Consider the following 19,632-nt stretch of genomic DNA (forward strand, 5'->3'; position numbering starts at 1 on the left):
AACTTGTGTGTAAAGGAATACAGATTAGTGAAGTTACTTCCCCTATGTGAAGGAATACAGATTATAAGTGAAGTTACTTCCCCTATGTGAAGGAATACAGATTATAAGTGAAGTAATTTCCCCTCTGTGTGAGGAAATACAGATTATAAGTGAAGTCAATTTCCCTCTTTGAAGGAATATACAGATGTATAAGTGAAATCACTTCCCCTCTATAAAGAAATACAGATTATAAGTGAAGTAACTTCCACTCTGTGAAGAAATACAGATCATAAGTGAAGTAACTTCCCCTATGTGAAGGAATACAGATTATAAGTGAAGTAACTTCCCCAATATGAAGATATACAGATTATAAGTAAAACTTCCACTCTGTGTGAAGAAATACAGATTATAAGTGAAGTAACTTCCCCAATATGAAGATATACAGATTATAATAAAAATAACTTCCCCTCTGCCATCTTCTCTATAATCATAAACTTATGCTGCTATTATGAAATATTACATGCTTTATATATTTATTTATAAAACTAAAACTATGTAAAAACCATTTTAATACGAAAGGACTGTTAAATTCTTGAACTGATGGCTTAAACATGTATTTCTCTTATATACACTGTAAACTTTATAAAGGACAAAAAATAACCTTTTACAATGATCAAAAAGACAAAATAGCAGCATATGCATATTATTTGACAAAAAGATAAAAACAGAGCTAATCTCCAATTGCTTATCCAATTAAATAATGTCCCAGGTTTTACATAAAGCCTAAGGTAAACAAGACCAATGTTCTTTTTTTCATATCAGCTTATTTGAGTTTATTTGATAAACAAAGTGATAAAATTTAAACCAAGCACTTACACTTTTCTACTGGAAAAACAAAATCTAATCACTTATGACAAAACCTGACTGTGACCCACAAAGGACTAGAAACTACCATCCATTCTTTATGTTTTATTGGACCACCTTCTAAAATTGTAACTGTTACAGAAAGTCTTTACGGTTCCTAAAAAATAAGTAAATTAAAACAACATGGTAGGCTGTACTTACATCAGCTGTGTTTATAGTACGGAATCCCTCATTGGTCGAGACAAACATTGTAAAAAATGCATGCTGGGTAAGTTCTGTCATGTAGTATTTTTCTATAGCACCCTGTATCAAGGTCAATTGTCCTTTAAGATCAGGATCGTCTTCATCTAGGTCCTTGATTGTCTGTAAAAAAAGTATATTTCATTTTAAACAATTTATGAACTTTACCACTTTCTGGCAGTTTGTTAATCATATTGACATAGAAAACAAATAACACTATAATTTAAAACTTTATGGAAATGACGTATAAGTATTGATAATTCTGTAAAAACAATGCATAGGTCTAGTTTCTCTTATTTAACCCCAAAGGATTGTTTTTGAAACAGCAATGTAGATTTAGTTAACAATATGCAGTAAATGACAGATCCCTGCTCTGACCCCTTATCTAAATAATAATAGATTAAACCACAAACAGTTACATGTGTTTTTCTGTTACGAAATATTTTGTTGTGAAATTCCTACTGTAATAAACTAATCTTACAATTCAAATTGATTAGGGTCATGTAGGGATCTCTGCATAAATCATGTTTTTACCAAGATGTTGATGTTTTTTGTCAACTGTTTTGTCTTACAAACATTTCGGTTTGTTATATTCAGATGCCAGTGCATAAATAAAGAGCTGTCAGTAGGACAAAAATCTGTGTCAAACTACAAGGTGGTTGTTAAGATCTGATATGAAGCGGTACTTGTTCAATTGGATTTTACGATACACAGACACAGTACAGGTTGTATGGCGGCATTCAAGCTTTACTGGAAGAGGAAGACCTTACGTGCTCTTCCATGCATTATTCCAGGCACAAGCGGGCACCTGGAATAGAACCACTGATGTTCCATAAGCTAGCTGGATAGCTTCCTCATATGAAAGAATCTAAAGTCCCTGTCGGGATTAAAACCCAGTGACAGCCGTTAGGGACATGTAGTTTGAAGTCAACAACCTTAACCACTTGGCCACGGAGGCTCCATGAAGTGGTATCTTAATGAAGTTGTACAAGAATAAGTTGCTAACCAAAGTGTTGTAACACAAAGGTCTGGTTGAGAATATTTCATGATGCTACTGTAAGAAGTTCCAATCATAGAAAACAAAGTAAGTGTGCCCAACTCCCTTTATAATAACACTGTGAGATTGACAATATTTTATACAGTAAAATGGATATTTCGCCATTAACGTATGTTCAATGTTAAACTAAAAATTTTACCTGTAAAATGTTAGCAAAACATTTAGTCTGTCCGTCCCCTTCATAACCATCATTACAGGAACATCTAAAACACACAAAATATTACCAACTATGTGTACATGTACTATACAGTGTAAACATAATATGATGAGTAATTAGAAGTTCTAACAAACATCTATCTGTTCAATCTTATATCAGGCTAAAATTATTTAATGGTTTTACAATTCTCATCAAATCAACTGTTTTTTTATTAAGAATAAAACATAAAATAACTTGGCTGAGGTTGAACAGTGCTTGCAGCAAAGAAAATATAATACACGCAAAGATTGATATTAACATTGAAAAACACTAAGTAGCAAAATTAATGATTGCACAAATTTCAAAGCAGGTCTGGACAAGTCTACAGTGTACAGTTATTTCATGGGTGTTTGTGAAACAGTCAAAACTGTTGCCCACTGGTATGAGGGATGATATTTTGAAGTGTTGCCCTTGGCTTTGACTGTTCAACAAACACCCATTAAGTAACTGTTTTACTACCAAATGCTGAAACCTACAGACGTTTGATTTTCTAAAAACCTCTACAGTACATTAAGCCGAGCGACGTTTGAATACCAAAAAGTGGCGGACGGCATTTATGGAAAATACTCAATGACAGGTGAAACAGTTAAAAATGTTGACTTGACAACAGTTCATTTTGTCAATGAGCATGCACAGGATTTCAGCACTTCAATTAAACAGTTGCAAATAAGGAATAAGTAATCATAAAAGGCATTAGGTAATAATAATGACTATTAAATTCTTGTCACACTAAAATCAAAAGAAGATTAACTTGTGACAAAGGCAAGTTACCCAGTATTATTCTTGTTGCCACATTGTAGTTCCATGTCTCACAATAAAACTATAGCAAAATATTTGTCGTTTACTACAGTGCTATTCTATATTCCAAAACAAAAAAAATACTTGCCAAAGATAACATAATGTATTACCTTATTTCATTTGGGGCAATGGTCTCACATGTGGCTTTTACATGGCAGGCAGAGGTATTTAGTGCACACTGATCGATAAGGGAGCAACCCGAGTCTAAAATGTGATTTTCGTACCCATCTTTACACAAACATTCCCTCTGAAACAAACAAATATCAATTCCATGAAACAATATTTATACACTGTCACTACTGCTTACAAGGAAATATCTGAGTAAATGAAGGCCAAGGGGGATAATTTAGTCTTATACACAGTTCATGGAAAATTATTTGTATTCCAACAACATTTTGTCAGCATTATGTGCCTACATGACAGCATAGAAAATGCTTTTTCTAGAACATGGTTTTTTACCATCACTTAATACTTATCTCTAAAACTTAAAAATTGTATCTAAGTCATTATACATGTGTTTAACATTTCTTACTTAAATAATTCATTTTTAATGATTCATGAACTGATTACAAAAAATTGTTACAAAAATAGATCCTGATATTTTGAAAAGATGAAAAAAGCTCTCTAGATGATAATTAGGACATGATTTTTCGATATTTACACATTTCTGTAACTCATTACCTTTCCAGGTCCTACATAGTTACATTCTGAAGTGTCAAGGTCACAGCCTCCATTATTAACCTGACAAAGGTCAATGGGGTCACACTGGTACCCATCACCATGGTAACCACTGTTACAAGTACAGTTTTTACCAAGTCCTGACACATCAGTCGTGTTAGACAAAGCACATGAAGCATTCACATGACATAGTGGTGATTCCAAACAAGCATCAATTTCTGAAAAACACATTTATTTCTAAAATTGCTAAAATAAAATAATAAAATTTTGTGCCAACTGTATACGGGAACTATGTGCTAATTGTATGTGGGAACTATTAGCCAATTGTATATGGGAGCTATGAGCCAATATACGTGAACTATGTGCCAAATGCATATGTGAACTATGTGCCAATTGTATCTGGGAACTATGTGCCAATTGTATACATGAACTATGTTTATGCAATTTTATATGGGACCTATGTGCCAACTGTATATGGGAACTATGTGCCAATTATATACAGGATTTATGTGCCAATTGTGTACATAATCTATGTGCCAGTTGTATATGGGCACTTAAAAAAAAATAATGTGCCAATTGCATATGGGAACTATGCGCCAACTGTATATGGGAACTATGTGCAAATTGTAAATGGAAAATATGTGCCTGTTGTTTACAGGAACTATGTTAAAATTCTGTTATTTTGTTATACTGATACTATCAAGGTGATATGGCTACATTCAGCACCCCTTATTTCATAATTTTAGCTTATAACTCAGGCACCAAACTTAAGTGTGTTTTTTTTCCAGTCTGAATGAGTCAAATTGTGAAAATAAGTGCCAAAATGCCATCATTAAATTTTGGTAATATATCCCTGTTTTATACTGTTCAAATTTAGCTATTAGATATGGACAAACGGTTAAAAAATTGTTAGAAAAAGTCTAGATTAATAATAGAATTCATAATTTAAAGTCATAATTTAATGTCTCTTTTTCTCATGTTTTTTACTCAATGACAATTCTATCAGTAACAATACTTTGGCAATTTTGACAAATATTTTTTAGGCCATATTTCAACTCCATACCTTTGTGGAAAAAAAAACCTACTGGATTTAACAGATCATAGAACAAACATACTTTAATAAACATACTTTTGCTTATGTGACAGCTTTATAACGAGAAAGAACTAACAGTCCTAGGTAGTCTTACAACACTCATATTTATATGCCAGCAAGTCTGACTTCACACCATTATTACTCAAATTTTCAAGATTTGATTCCTAGGTTCCCTTATAGAAAACATCATGATTTTAAGCTTTGCAAAAGGACTACTTTCAATTTTCTGTTTTTCAATTCAATTCAAATTTCAACTGTGTTGGCAGTGTTGGAATAAAATGTTAATTTGTTTTAATGAATTCATATTGATATTTTTTGATATGCCTTTAAGAAATATTTAACAATTTCATGTATGCATTTATTGATTAAATTGGCATATACCTTTACACACTTTGGTTGTGTTATCTGACATGTTACACATACATATAGCTTCTCCATCTATCACATAACATGTAGAATTTTTGGGACATATGACATCTGTACATAAATCCTTTGTGGTTTCTAAAAACATGAAAAGAAAACATTTTATTTCGATAAAAGCATGTTAAAAATTTTGAGAAGACAATTTTAAATGAAAACTAACATATTAAAAGTTTTTGCATCAGCATATGTTTTTGCAATTAATTTAGCGAATTCTATTGTTTTTGTTGTAATTCATTTTCTTTTAAATACATAAATATTTTAACATGCACATAGATCAACTATGCATATAATATTTCAAATCTTTCAAATAGCATATCAGATTTTGACAAATTCTATGCTTTTTGCTGGAATTAATTTTATTTCGGGGGGGGGGGGGGGGGGAGGGGGAAGGGGGGGGGGTTACATGAATATTTTAACATTTTCATAGATTTAATATGCAAATGTTATTTCATATCTTTTAAATTACAAATCAAATTTTGACTAATTATGAAATCATAATGCTGTCAAACAAATCCAGCTTGATGGAAATCTTTATTATCACTTGTGTATAAATAATAGAGAAGAAAACATGCATTAATAGATTCTCATGACCAAGCAAGATTGCTCCATGTTTTCCAACATATGCGACACAGCCTAGGGCCAAGTGTAAGCTTAATGCAATGACGGCCCCTGTGGACTTGGGCTTTAAATGTGTCCTAGTGTTTCTTCAGGTGTCAATGCACTAAAACAATGGAGCACAACTCTCTAATATATAAGTACGCCTTTCTTGTCAATTAAACATTACTCTGCTAAATTTCTTAAATGGACTTGTCTACCTTTCAATCTGGACAAAACCATTGATATTTTTTTGGGGAAAATTTTGAAAATATGTACAAACTGAATAAAGGGAACAATGCAGACTATGATCAGAGGGCACAAATGTGATGTCATATCTTGATCTGCACTGTTGCCTTCAGCAGGGCCGGCAAAATCTGACTGACTTACTTGTTCATCTTTATCTAAAGCACTTCTTCACTTGCCATATATTTTCATAGCAAATTGTAAAAAATTTCCACTTGTCTGTACAGGCTATGTTACAACCAGGACAATACGCACAATTGATTTTGCAAAACCTGGATCAGCAGGCTTAGAGTTAACAACTTGTCAATATCGAGACTTTTTAAAAGCCACTGGTATTGAATCACTAAAAACACTAAAATATTATGCAAATAGAGCTTGTGAAGCCTTCTTCTTTTTTCTTTTTTTTTCCACTTTCTCATACAAATAAACAAACCATTAATTACATCATTCAAACATTAATTACCTTGTGTGCAGTTTTCACCACCCATTGAGCTGTTAGTACAAAACTCGCAGGCATATCCCGTTCTTCCATCCTGAAAATTGGTACCAAACTTATATACATTTAGCAGTTTATAAAAATTTATATTTCATATACAGCAAAATATAAAATACATGTACTCAATTATTGTAAAATATCATTATTTCTAAGAACAAGAGCCACCGCTGGGCGGGGCAATGCTTGACTTTTTCACTTTTTCTATTGCAAACAAATAAACGGTTTCAAATCTTAAAGAAGAAAAGTGAGCAAAAAAATTGAAAATTTCATTAATTTGATTTTCGAGGTCAAGGTCATATATCATATAGAGTGAAAGTCAAAGTCTGACTGCTTAATTTTAAGGGTTATCCTTAAAGGTTATTTATGTTCAAGTTTGAAGACTATTCATTCAAAAATAACAAAGTTATAGCCAATAAAAGCAAGAAATAAGTAAAATTTGGATATTTGACCTTGAAGATCAAGGTTGTTTACAAATGAAGGTCAAGGTTAGTCTGGTCTACTGAAAGATCTTCTCCCAAAGGTTGTTTTGGCCAAATTTTAAGACAATACCACAAGAACATAAAAAATTATGATCAACATACAAGTTTGCAGATGGCAATGCCAACATGACTGTAGCAATACCTCTACTATTTTTTGAAAAAAAAGTTGAGTAGCTAAAAACTAACAGATGTAGAAAAGACAGAGCTCTCAGTTGTTTTAATAACCAGTTTGTTTGTTTGTTTGGTTTATGGCACACCAACACAGTATAGGTCATATAGAACAGAAACAGGAAAGATAATTTTGACTAACCTTGGGTATTGCAAACCTCAAAACAAAACCTGGGGTCAAAACCACCTCACCTGCTGGAGCAAAGAGGTGCATAGACTCCAGTTACTCAAACCCATTTAGTCGCCTCTTACAGTCATGCAGGGATATAAATGGCAACTGCAATTCTTTTGCCTAAACCCTTAGCCGCAAGGAGCTTTTAAAAACCAGATCGTTAAAAAATCATCACAATAAAAAATAACTATCATCATAATTGAAATGCTTTATCAACAAAGATTTTACATTATACTATAAAACACATTTTCTGGCCTTCTTATATTTTCTACACACATGATTTCATTGATCTATGATTTATGATTTATGTAAACAGGGAGTTTACTAAACATCTTTGTGATGTTGTCATATTTCCATGATTAACACTTCTAACAGTGGCATCAAAAAGTAAAAACATAAAATAATAAGAATTGCCTTATTTGTTGAATTTAGATAAAATCGTTTCAAACTTAATTCTGCTTTAAAGAATTGATTAGTAAAATTACTTAAGAGTTAATGTGACCTACCTCACATGTACAGAATCCCGTGCCATTTATAAGATCAGAGCACACCCCATGTCCATTACATGCCAAGTCATATCCTCCAGGACATTCTTGAAAAAAAATAAAATAAAATAACAAAATCTTTTGGGCACAAAGATAGCTGGGTTATCCTTATTGCTGGAAATTTCCAATGTTCACAATGGGGAATAACTCACTTACATTATAATGTTATATGCTAGAGTTATGTGTCTTGAATGATTGACTACAATTATGACATGACAGACATGTGTAAAGTTTAAAAACAATACATTCAGGGATAAAAGTTTCATGCAATTGTTACCTTTATTAAACAAGGAATTTTGTTTGTTCATATAAAAGAGGTCATTAGAAATTCATGCAAGGGTAATAGAGTATAATTATGATCCTGACAACATATGTAAAAATCTAAATGCCAACCTTCACCAAGCCTATGTATATGTTTATTTTCTATAAATTAAGAGTCACTTCAAGCCAACTCCAAAGTGTTTCAAAAGCTAACACTCTATGACTATGCAACTATTTTCAAATCTTTCTTTCCATACTCGAGCTCATAATCTATCTATAAAATGGGTCAAACTTTTTAAATGTTTCTTTGTCTTTTGCAGCAATTTTGGGAAATGCCTTTTAATGGCCTTTTTGGTATTTTTTATTTGAATATTATTTTTGGCGGTTCAATATCCAATCAAACAAAAATTCGTAACAGAGTTACCAACGCCCCCCGCCTCGGGGAAGTTTTATATGAAGCATAAAATTGTGCTATTTCAAAAGATTGAGGTATGGATCTCAGGACTTCCAGTCAAAAATTATGATCAATGCTAGATCTGCAAATGCAACAATAAATTTATTAAAGAAATAAAATGATACACAGAATTTAAAAATCTATTATATCAAGCTTTGACCTCTAAGTGTCCTTGACCTTGCAGGTAGGGGTCGGGTGTTATGCATGACTATCATCTTATTATTGTAGCTATTTGTGCCAAGTATTTTCAAAATCCCTTGAACTATGAAGAAGTTATAGATCTGACACAAAATATACCCTATAACAGACTATGTTAATCTTTGACCTCTAAGTGTGACATTTGAGGTAGGGACCCATGTTTTGCACCTGACATTATCATCTTATTATTATGATTATTTGTGCAAAGTATTTTTAAAATCCCTTGATCTATGAAAAAGTTATGGACTGGACACAAAATATACCCTATAACAGACTATGAAAATCTTTGACCTCTAAGTGTGACCTTGACCTTGGACGTAGAGACACAGATGTTACGCATGACATATCATCTTATCATTGTGACTATTTGTGCCTAGTATTTTTAAAATTCCCTAATCTATGAAAAAGTTATGGACGGGACACAAAATATACCATATAACAGACTCTATTACCCTTTGACCTCCAAGTGTGACCTTGACCTTGGACGTAGGGGTGCAGGCCTTACACTTGAAATATTGTCTTATAATTGTGACTATTTGTGCCAAGTTATTTCAAAATCCATTGAACTATGAATAAGTTCTAGATCGGTCACAAAATATACCCTATAACAGTCTATGTTAATTTTTTACCTATAAGTGTGACCTTGACCTTGGAGGTAGGGATGCAGGTGTTGCGCATCCTCTTATTATAGTGACTATTTGTGCCAAGTATTTACAAAATCCTTTGAGCTATGAAAAAGTTATGGAACAGACTCAAAATATACCCTTTAACAGACTATGTTAATCTTTGACCTCCAAGTGTGACCTTGACCTTGTAGGTAGGTGACCAGTTTTTGCTCATGACACATCGTCTGATTATTGTGAACAATTGTGGCATGTATTTACAAAATCCCTTCATAGATAAGAAAATTATGGACCGGACACAACATATACCCTCAAATAGACAATGTTGACCTTGAATTAGCAAGTGCGACCTTGACCCTGGAGGTAGGGTCTGGTTGTTGTGCATGACGCATAATCTTATTATAACAAACATTTGTGCAAAGTTATTTCAAATTCCTTTGATAAATGACAAAGTTATGGACCGGACGGACAGACGGACGGACGGAGCCTATTTCTATATCCCCCTTTTTTCTTCGAAAAGGCAGGGGACAAAAGGGGGAAATCTGGAAGGGTAATAAAGCTACATAGCTAAAAAGATCTAAGGTCATAAAAAAAAATATTTACAAATATCAAAATGAAAACTTAAGTACATTAAAAAATGCAGTCAATACATCAATTTAAAATGATGATATAAGCATAATATAAACTTCAGATGACATTATGAAAGACTATAGTATCACAAAAATCTACAACAAAAATCATGAAAAGTTTATATAAAAATAGAGGGAAAAAAGGATCTTTTTAGCAGATTACTACACCTTAATAGTGTCAATCATTCTGGCCATTTTATCTAATTAAGATTATGTTTCATTATTTTACATAAACTGTATTGTACAATTTATTGTATATTTTGATATAAAGTATACCAAAAACAGTTAATATTTTGTGACATATACCAGAACATTATCTTTAACCACTTTAGTTTACTCAAAGCTACTTAAACAAGGCAGTCTGAAGGACAGCTAAATCCCCTTCCTCAGCAGACATGACCTTTAACCAACAATGACCTTGATGTTGTGCCATCAAGCACATAGTCTCATGATAGTAATTATTTGTGCCAAGTTATTAAAAATTTCCCATAAAGTCAAACAGTTACATTTAAGAGAACATTTAACCTCGACATTGGGGGAAGCAACCTGGATGTAACTAGGGGGTAGCATCCTGAATGTTGTGCTCTCCAGATTGTGTCATGGTGGGGATCATTTGTGCAAAGTATTTTAAAAACCTTTTAATTGTCATTAAGTTATAGAGTGGACATAGATGTTTTAACATTGGACCATTGAGTGTGACCCTGGCCTTGAGGGTTACAGGACTCGATTGTTGTTTTCTGCACATGGTGTCATAAAGGTGATCATTTTTGCAAAGTTATCTCAAAAACATTGCAGCGGTTTAAATATTATGGAGCGGACACAAAATTGTTGCACAATTATTGCACTCTGCAGATTGTCTCATAATGGTGAGCACTTGTCACAATGTGCCAAGTTATTTTAAAAAGTTTTCAGTGGTTTAAAAGTTATGGAGAGAACACGAAAGTTATACTAAAGGACACACAGACAGAAGGACGAAAGGACGGAGGCCATTCCTATAACTCCCTCCCCCATTTGCATAAGGGGATAACATTTTAAAACCTTTGAATTGTCAATAATTTATAGAGCGGACATGAACAATAGATGTTTAGATTTAATATTGGACCTTTAAGTGTGACCTAGCTATCCCTTGTGGATAGGAACCCAATTATTGCGCACTGCACATCGTCTCATAATGGTGATTGATGACTTGTGACAGGTTATTTCAAAAAAATTTCAGTAGTTTTAAAGTTATGGAGTGGACATGAAATGTAACAAACTGATGGACAGACAACCGGACATGATGGACAGACAGACGTGCGACTTAATAGGGATAAAGGACCCTCACTATTGTTCTTTTTTTTTTTAATAATAAGTGGGCCATGGCCCGTTATATTCTATTGTTAAGGATTGAATTCTTTTGTTCTGTTTTCAGTTAGATGGCCCACTATCCCTAAACGGTAGTGCAGACTGACAGATGGAGGCCTAGTCAAACTAATTAGACTTGTCAAAGAGACACCGAGATAATTTTGGACGGGCGCTGTCTTTTTCGTTTGACAGTAAGAAAAAAAAGTCTGTAAAATGGGTCAAACCGTTAACGCCAAATTAATTAGGCTAGACTAATGGAGGCCAGTCCTATAATAAGGGGATTAACAAATGAATGAAGTTGATTGATTGATCACTAGACAATGATAATTGCAGGTGTTTATAAACTTATCACCACCATAAAACCTTAAACTCTGACAATGAAGGTGTTGATTGGATTAAAAAACCTGAAAAAGTTGTTAAAAATTTAAACGTATCATTCAATTTAAATCTTTTTTTAATAAGTCCGTTTTCAGGAATATTATTGTAACAAGTTGGCTTGATATCAATCAAATTCATTGAAATATCAATTCAATGACAATCTTCATCCAGAGGATTTCACAATTTACTAATTGTTTGCTTACATATTTTAAAAGAACTTTGGGGGGGGGGGAGAACTGTCTGCATATTTCAGATGGGGGAGAGAACTGTCAAAGCAGATAACGGTTCAGGGAAGAACCTTCAGGGAAGGCACTGGTAAGGGGGAGAATAGTCTTTTCTTCTTGCCTTGCTCTGGGATTATTGTTTTGTCCCAGCCGTAGCTGATCATTTTTTCTTGAAACATGCAAAAAAACACATGTATAAAATATATTATTTAAAAAACTGTTAGCATAAAAAACTTTAAATCTAATTAGCTGCAAGCTGTGCATTTCAATTTAAATATGTTCTTGAAATTTTCATCTGCGTTGACAGTTTCGCGGGAAAGTCATTGAAAAGCCGATATCAAATTTAATGGTGGTATATACGAATTTAAAGATTTTAACAAATTTAAAATTAATATGGGCCTAGTTTTTTTAAGTAATCAGATAATATATACACTATTACTGATTAAACAGTATATACTATCAAATATCAAACAAAAAGTGCTTACACGAACATTTTATTCATTTCATAATCAAAACGAAAGTGAAAGTTAAAATTCGAATATGCGGAAAGAACGGCAAAAAGGAGATGGAGGATAAAGAAGTTGTCAAAGAGTTCTTGTGTTACAAGTGCCAATTGAAGATAAAATATGATTATTTTGGAACAAAACCTCCATTTGCTAAGTCATTCATGTAAGTAAGGTAACAATTTTATTGCTTAATTTGTTGTTAATCTTGAAAACTATCACAACGTTCAGCAGTTCAGTGAAAAGGTGAAGTTTTGAAAATAAGATAATTTCAAATGTCTGTTTCTTTTTGTTCGATGTAGAAAAGTCAAAGCTCTTAAAATATAATTGACACATAGAATGCATGCAAATCAAAATAAAGACAAATATCATATTGTTATATGAAAATTTAGAGATGTCTGTATTATAACTAGCTGTATATCCTGTCTGTGAGTCTGTATTCATCTGTCTTGTAACAGTGTTGGACTAGTAACAGTGTAATCTAATGTTAACAGGTAAAGACAACATTAACTGTTTAAAAGGTAAAACACATTGTTGCTACATTGAATGTACTTAAAAGACACTGTCCTCAAGACACTGTCCTCATAGCTGAAAATTTTATTTTAAGAAGTTTTCATGCAGTACTTTCTATTTTACTAAGTCAGTTGGGTTCCAGATGATTGCATTTATTCATATTTATAGTGTCAAGTTCATTTCACATTGTATTCATACTTAATAACTTATGCACATACTCTAACTCTACACTTTAAATTGATCAAACAGAATTCACTCAATTTTCCTCATTAAACCTGTATATACATGATTGTAGTTCCAGTTAACCTGCCAGAACTGTAAGTGATAAGCCTTTGTGGACTTAAACAGTTCATGCAACACTTTTTTTCACAATCTAACTATTAAGTTCAACAAACTACTGTGTGTGGATAGTTAACAATTTTTTTTAATTCAAACACACTTACCGGTTCAATTTAAAAACTTCATTTATTGAAATTAAATTGTATAGCACTCTGATATAAATAAAACATATACATGTACACATTTATAATTACAGAAAAATATAATTAGAGAAAAAAAATATTTTCAGTTATTATTAATGTGTACATAAACATGTGTAACACTTAATACAAATACTCTAAGTAACTCTCTATCTATACCAGGGTATTTAAAATTTCTATTTATAATTGGAAATACCCTGCTTAAAAAGTTAAAATGTAGCTTCTTAAACGACCCGCACACAACTGATTAAGCGCCACATACTGGATATTATATCCTACCCTAGAAAAATAATGTTAACCTTATGTTTTCAGTTTACTAGAGGACACCTATGTTATGAAAGATCCATTTTCAACTGAACTGGGTATGATTAGTCAAGGATCTCACTGCAGCCAGTGTCAGAAGTCTGTCTGCTCTTCTGGGGTATTCCAAATTTATATTTCATTTAAATATCAATTGCTACTGGAACAATTTAAATTAATGACAAGTTCTAGGTTAACGTTTGTTGTGAATGTTTGTTTGGATTTTTAAATTTTTTCAAATTTCAAATTGGGAAAAATAATCTGTTGTAAATTGGGAAAAAGTAAAGTCTAAAGCTAATTTACTGAAATGAAAAATTACTTTTATTGCTGTGAAAATATGCTTATTGAGTGCTTTCAATTTAAAAAAAGAAGCTAAATCTGGTAATATGCATATAAAGTTTATCAATTTTCTAGAATTAAAAAAAAATCAATAAATTTGGGAAAAACTATATTTTGCCTCTTTTTTATATAGATAATCAATGTAAATATACCGTTATTGGTATTTTTTATGTACTATATAAATAAGAAAAATACATAGTATAACTGTGTAATATATACATCTATTTCTATCACCAAGAAAGATTTCTCTGATTTTTTTATTAGACCAGAAATAGAACTATTTTTTGCGGCCTTGGCACAGGATTCGTGTCATAATTTAATTAAATTCTATAATTTATACATTTCAGGAGTGCAGTATTTTCTACACTAAAAGGTTTTGTTTGCCCTGTGTTCAAGATAAAGTAGATGAATTTCCCATAGAAATACAACAGGTACTTCCTCTTCCTTGTGTCGTATATAGTTATTTTATGGCAAAAATGATATATCATTCATTGTGTATACATGATGTACATGCACACACAGACCTATATTTATTTGGAGAGGAATCTATGACATCATACAGTTAAAATCTGAACCATGCAAGTTAACATTTTTTGTGAGATTTCCCGAGACCATGTTTGTCATCTTGAAATTGCAAAGAATTTTAATTGAAAATTTCTATAATAATTATTAATGTTTTTGGGGGCCAATATGATTAATTGGAAGAAATAATAATAAAATGGAAAATGATCAAGACCAATTAACAACATAAACATTTGTTTACATAAAACAAGATGGTGGAAATGGACCGCTTCAAGGGCGAATTAATCTCTCGCAAAGGATTGTGGGTCTGGCCGTGAAAAGGTTCTATTTTGGGAGCTTCTTATCCCTTTGTATATAGGTATCTGATGCACACATGGTTTTATGGAATCTATTCACTACCAATCATTTTGTTTTGAACCCTTAATTAGCAGCATGTCTCCAGATGAGCCAAAATATTTCAAGATAAACATACTTTGGAAAAACATACTAAGATTGTAAGAAAAGTAAAAAGATTCAATATTCAAGTAATAATTTATATGTTATGTGTGATTAATGACCTTGTATATTTGTCACCATATTTCTACTGCATTAATAGCACAGTAAGGGCAATTTATTCATATTTTGAGTCTTTTTGGTAATTGACATGGGTTGTTAATGCTGCTGGCAATGTGTACATTACTTCCTTTGTTCAAATCACAATATTTTACTTTTAAATACATATTCAAAATTTTCACGAAAATCAGGATGAATCTGGAGGCATGTTGCTTTAACCTGCTGGAATAAAGAAAGTTACATAACATTTTTAGAAATTATAAGGGAGACCATTGTCTTGTCAGTTTTTTTAGCTCACCTGTCACAAAGTGACAGGGTGAGCTTTTGTGATCGCTTTTCGTCCGGCGTCCGTCCGTCTGAGCAAACATTTGATATTTATGAGCTTCATTCCGTAGTTAAATAAAGAACAAAAGCTCATAAAATTCAAATTAAGAGCTATTTTCCGGCCGGCCGTTCGTCCGTCCGTCCGTCCGTAAACTTTTACTTTAAATGACATCTCCTCATAAACCACTAAGCCAATTTCATCCAAACTTCACAGGAATGTTCCTTTGGTGGTCACCTTTAAAAAATGTTCAAAGAATTTAATTCCATGCAGAACTCTGGTTGCCATGGCAACCGAAAGAAAAAACTTTAAATATCTTCTTTTAAAAAAACGTAAGAGCTAGAGCTTAGATATTTGGCATGAAACATCTTCTAGTGAGTGTCTACCAAGTTTGTTCAAGTAAAAGCCCTGGGGTCAAAATTGGCCCCGCCCCGGGGGGTCATTGATTTTCCCTATATACATATAGTAAAAACTTAAAAAATCTTCTTTTAAAGAACCAAAAGAGCTACAGCTAAGATATTTAGCATGAAACATGTTCTAATGGGTGTCTACCAAGTTTGTTCAAATAAAAGCCCTGGGGTCAAAATTGGCCCCGCCCCGGGGGGCCATTGATTTTCCTTATATGCATATAGTAAAAACTTAAAAAATCTTCTTTTAAAGAACTCAAAGAGCTATGGCTAAGATATTTAGCATCAAACATGTTCTAATAGGTGTCTACCAAGTTTGTTCAAATAAAAGCCCAGGGGTCAAAATTGGCCCTGCCCCAGGGGGGTCATTGATTTTCCCTATATGCATATAGTAAAAACTTAAAAAATCTTCTTTTAAAGAACCAAAAGAGTTAAAGCTAAGACATTTAGCATGAAACATGTTCTAATAAGTGTCTACCAAGTTTGTTCAAATAAAAGCCCTTGGGTCAAAATTGGCCCCGCCCCGGGGGGTCATTGATTTTCCCTATATACATATAGTAAAAACTTAAAAAATCTTCTTTTAAAAAACCATAAGAGCTAGAGCTTAGATATTTGGCATGAAACATCTTCTAGTGAGTGTCTACCAAGTTTGTTCAAATAAAAGCCCTGGGGTCAAAATTGGCCCCGCCCCGGGGGGTCATTGATTTTCCCTATATACATATAGTAAAAACTTAAAAAATCTTCTTTTAAAGAACCAAAAGAGCTACAGCTAAGATATTTAGCATGAAACATGTTCTAATGGGTGTCTACCAAGTTTGTTCAAATAAAAGCCCTGGGGTCAAAATTGGCCCCGCCCCGGGGGGTCATTGATTTTCCCTATATGCATATAGTAAAAACTTAAAAAATCTTCTTTTAAAGAACTCAAAGAGCTATGGCTAAGATATTTAGCATCAAACATGTTCTAATAGGTGTCTACCAAGTTTGTTCAAATAAAAGCCCTGGGGTCAAAATTGGCCCCGCCCCAGGGGGGTCATTGATTTTCCCTATATGCATATAGTAAAAACTTAAAAAATCTTCTTTTAAAGAACCAAAAGAGCTAGAGCTAAGATTTTTAGCATGAAACATGTTCTAATAAGTGTCTACCAAGTTTGTTCAAATAAAAGCCCTGGGGTCAAAGTTGGGGGGCCTATATACAGGTGAGCGACCTCAGGGCCATCATGGCCGTCTTGTTTTAAATAATAAGGGAGACCAAATTAAAAAAAAGGCTTTTGAAAAACTAAAAATGAATGCATTTCTGGGGCATAATGGGCCTTTAAACTTAGATTTGACTGTTCCAAATTCAAAGCAGGGCATATCCATAACACAAACTTAGCAGGTTAAATTTAAATTTTTGAACAATTATGTTAAGACATACTGTATACATTTTGTATTTGATGATATTTTAGAGCATGATTTGAAAGTAGTTGACAAAATTGATACATGTATAAGTATAAATTTAATAGGGTCAAAAAGTATACCAGATCACCTAACACTGATCCAAGATGCTGTATAGCCACAACTGTAATGGTTAGTTGGATTTTACCTTGCACCAACAGAGAATGGCAACTTTCCAGCTTGACTGGTAGAGGAAGACTTCACTTGCACCCCTTGCACCCCTTCTTTCATTATTTCAAACACACACAGGCATCTGAGCAGAACCAACAACATTCCTAAAGCCGGATAGTTTCCTCACATAAAAGAATCAAATGTCCCTGGTAGGATTCAAACCCACAGTAGTGAGGGGCAATTGATTTAAAGTCTGAGACCTTAACTAAATGACTATGGATAATCCACAACTTTATTAAGGCAATGTTCCTGAAAATATTCAATGTTTAATTATAGTATTGAATATGGATTTTACATTTATGTAGAAAGTGTTTACAATATTATATAATATATGTAGTTACCGTCACAATTTGATCCCCAGAATCCTCGGCAGCACTGGTCAACTGTTGTATTCATTTCACAGGTGTGAGTACACCCGTCCTTTGTTATATTTGGTCCTGGACCGAGATGCAGTTCATATGTACAATTTGACGTACCTTCCATCCTTGTTAACTGCTTGGACCCACTCGGACAGTCTTTGAAAACATTGATGTGACAGGAAATGCATTCTGTTTCAAAAGTCATCGTCTGTGTTTCCGGGCAAAATCCCATTTCATTTCCTTCGACAGTCATGCCATAAAGTATTAAACAGATGCTTACAAATCTAACTAAACTTATTGTTTCAGCCATTCTCTGTTTTTATTCTAATTATGTTATATCCCTATCATAGAATTCACAAAAGTCTGGAAAAAAAATGAGAAATTCAAATGTATGAAATGCTTGTCACCTAAAATATTAGATTTTGCATTAAGAAATGATCATTTTTTTATGTGTATGGGAAAATGAATACATAAAGAAACTAAACATACTTCAGTTAATGTGCAAAGTGCTTTAGCTGAAATACGAGTCAGACATACAAGAGAATTACAGGAAGTTTGTAAAAGTTCAGCTGCAATAATGACTTATTATAAATTGTCACATTATAAGTACATAGTACAGTTTTCCACTTCCTTTAGGATTTGGTAATTAATTGATCACAGGGCCTTGTACTGCTAAGCTCCTACTTTCTACTTGAAAGTTGCTTTAAAGGGGATGTTTTTACCACAGTCATTCAGATTAAGGACACAATTAAATGTTTGTTTCACAATACAATGTATAATAGATGTATATAAGATGTCTTTTTTATTTTAATGAATAAAATTGTTATTGTTTTATGTGTTCTTAAATTAAAGAGATGATGAAACCAGTAAGTGCTAGATATTATGAAGACATTTTGTTACCAACTAAATGAATAGAAAAAAAATGTTTCATGAAAACAAATGTAGGGTTTTGAAATAGCCTTAGACAAAAAGTAATTGCGCTAAAAATATAGTTTCAGTTTATTCCCATGGCATGATTAACTTACCTCTGATTTTTAATATAAAATACTAAATTAGATGTCTCCATAAAAGTGTGTCTTTTGTGAGGGAGTTTTACATTGTATGCGTATGGCAGCCCACATTTTAACAGTATCTTATCTCCCTGTCTCAGATTTTCATTTACAAATCAGCGTAGTGAAACATTTTTAAGTTAATTACTGGTTTAAGAAAATAAGCAATGTCCTTGATGGGATGGCACTCAGACCTGTTCCATTACTGAGAAAAGATATGAGCCGCGTCACGACAAAAGCAACATAGTGGGTTTGCGACCAGCATGGATCCAGACCAGCCTGCGCATCCGCACAGTCTGATCAGGATCCATGCTGTTCGCTATCAGTTTCTCCACTTGTAATAGAGTTGATAAGCGAACAGCGTGGATCCTGATCAGACTATGTTGCTTTTGTCGTGACGCGGCTCAATTATATTCATCAATTACAGTACTCTGGTATAAAACAGAGGACTGCCTTAGAATTATTTTGTCATATACATGATATCCAGCTAGCTTATGGAACATCGGTGGTTCTACTCAGGTGCCCATTCATGCCCGGAAGGGT

The 19,632-nt window shown here is 33.0% G+C and overlaps 2 protein-coding genes and 1 long non-coding RNA gene across 3 annotated transcripts in view; 1 reads left to right on the top strand and 2 right to left on the bottom strand.

The window, feature by feature from the left end:
* The window catches only part of LOC132744451 (stabilin-2-like), a 299,749-nt gene extending 280,987 nt beyond the window's left edge, over positions 1–18,762 (bottom strand). The window contains exons 1-8 of the mRNA XM_060733166.1: positions 18,023–18,762; positions 7,990–8,075; positions 6,632–6,701; positions 5,287–5,406; positions 3,816–4,030; positions 3,245–3,381; positions 2,280–2,343; positions 1,045–1,206 (exon numbers count right to left, since the gene is read on the bottom strand). Of these exons, the coding sequence (XP_060589149.1) occupies positions 1,045–1,206; positions 2,280–2,343; positions 3,245–3,381; positions 3,816–4,030; positions 5,287–5,406; positions 6,632–6,701; positions 7,990–8,075; positions 18,023–18,350 (1,182 nt within the window). The 5' untranslated portion in view covers positions 18,351–18,762. The remainder of the gene's footprint in view (positions 1–1,044; positions 1,207–2,279; positions 2,344–3,244; positions 3,382–3,815; positions 4,031–5,286; positions 5,407–6,631; positions 6,702–7,989; positions 8,076–18,022) is intronic.
* LOC132744444 (uncharacterized) overlaps positions 1–19,632 on the bottom strand; it is a 91,418-nt gene that overhangs the window by 62,672 nt on the left and 9,114 nt on the right. The gene's annotated exons all lie outside the window — the stretch shown is intronic.
* Positions 12,684–14,642, top strand: LOC132744445 (uncharacterized). The gene is made up of 3 exons (XR_009627700.1): positions 12,684–12,817; positions 13,947–14,055; positions 14,621–14,642. It is a non-coding gene; the product is annotated as an uncharacterized LOC132744445 (long non-coding RNA).

Source organism: Ruditapes philippinarum, unplaced genomic scaffold (assembly GCF_026571515.1).
Source record: "Ruditapes philippinarum isolate M1 unplaced genomic scaffold, ASM2657151v2 ctg1134_1_1_1_1, whole genome shotgun sequence".
NCBI lineage: Eukaryota > Metazoa > Mollusca > Bivalvia > Venerida > Veneridae > Ruditapes > Ruditapes philippinarum.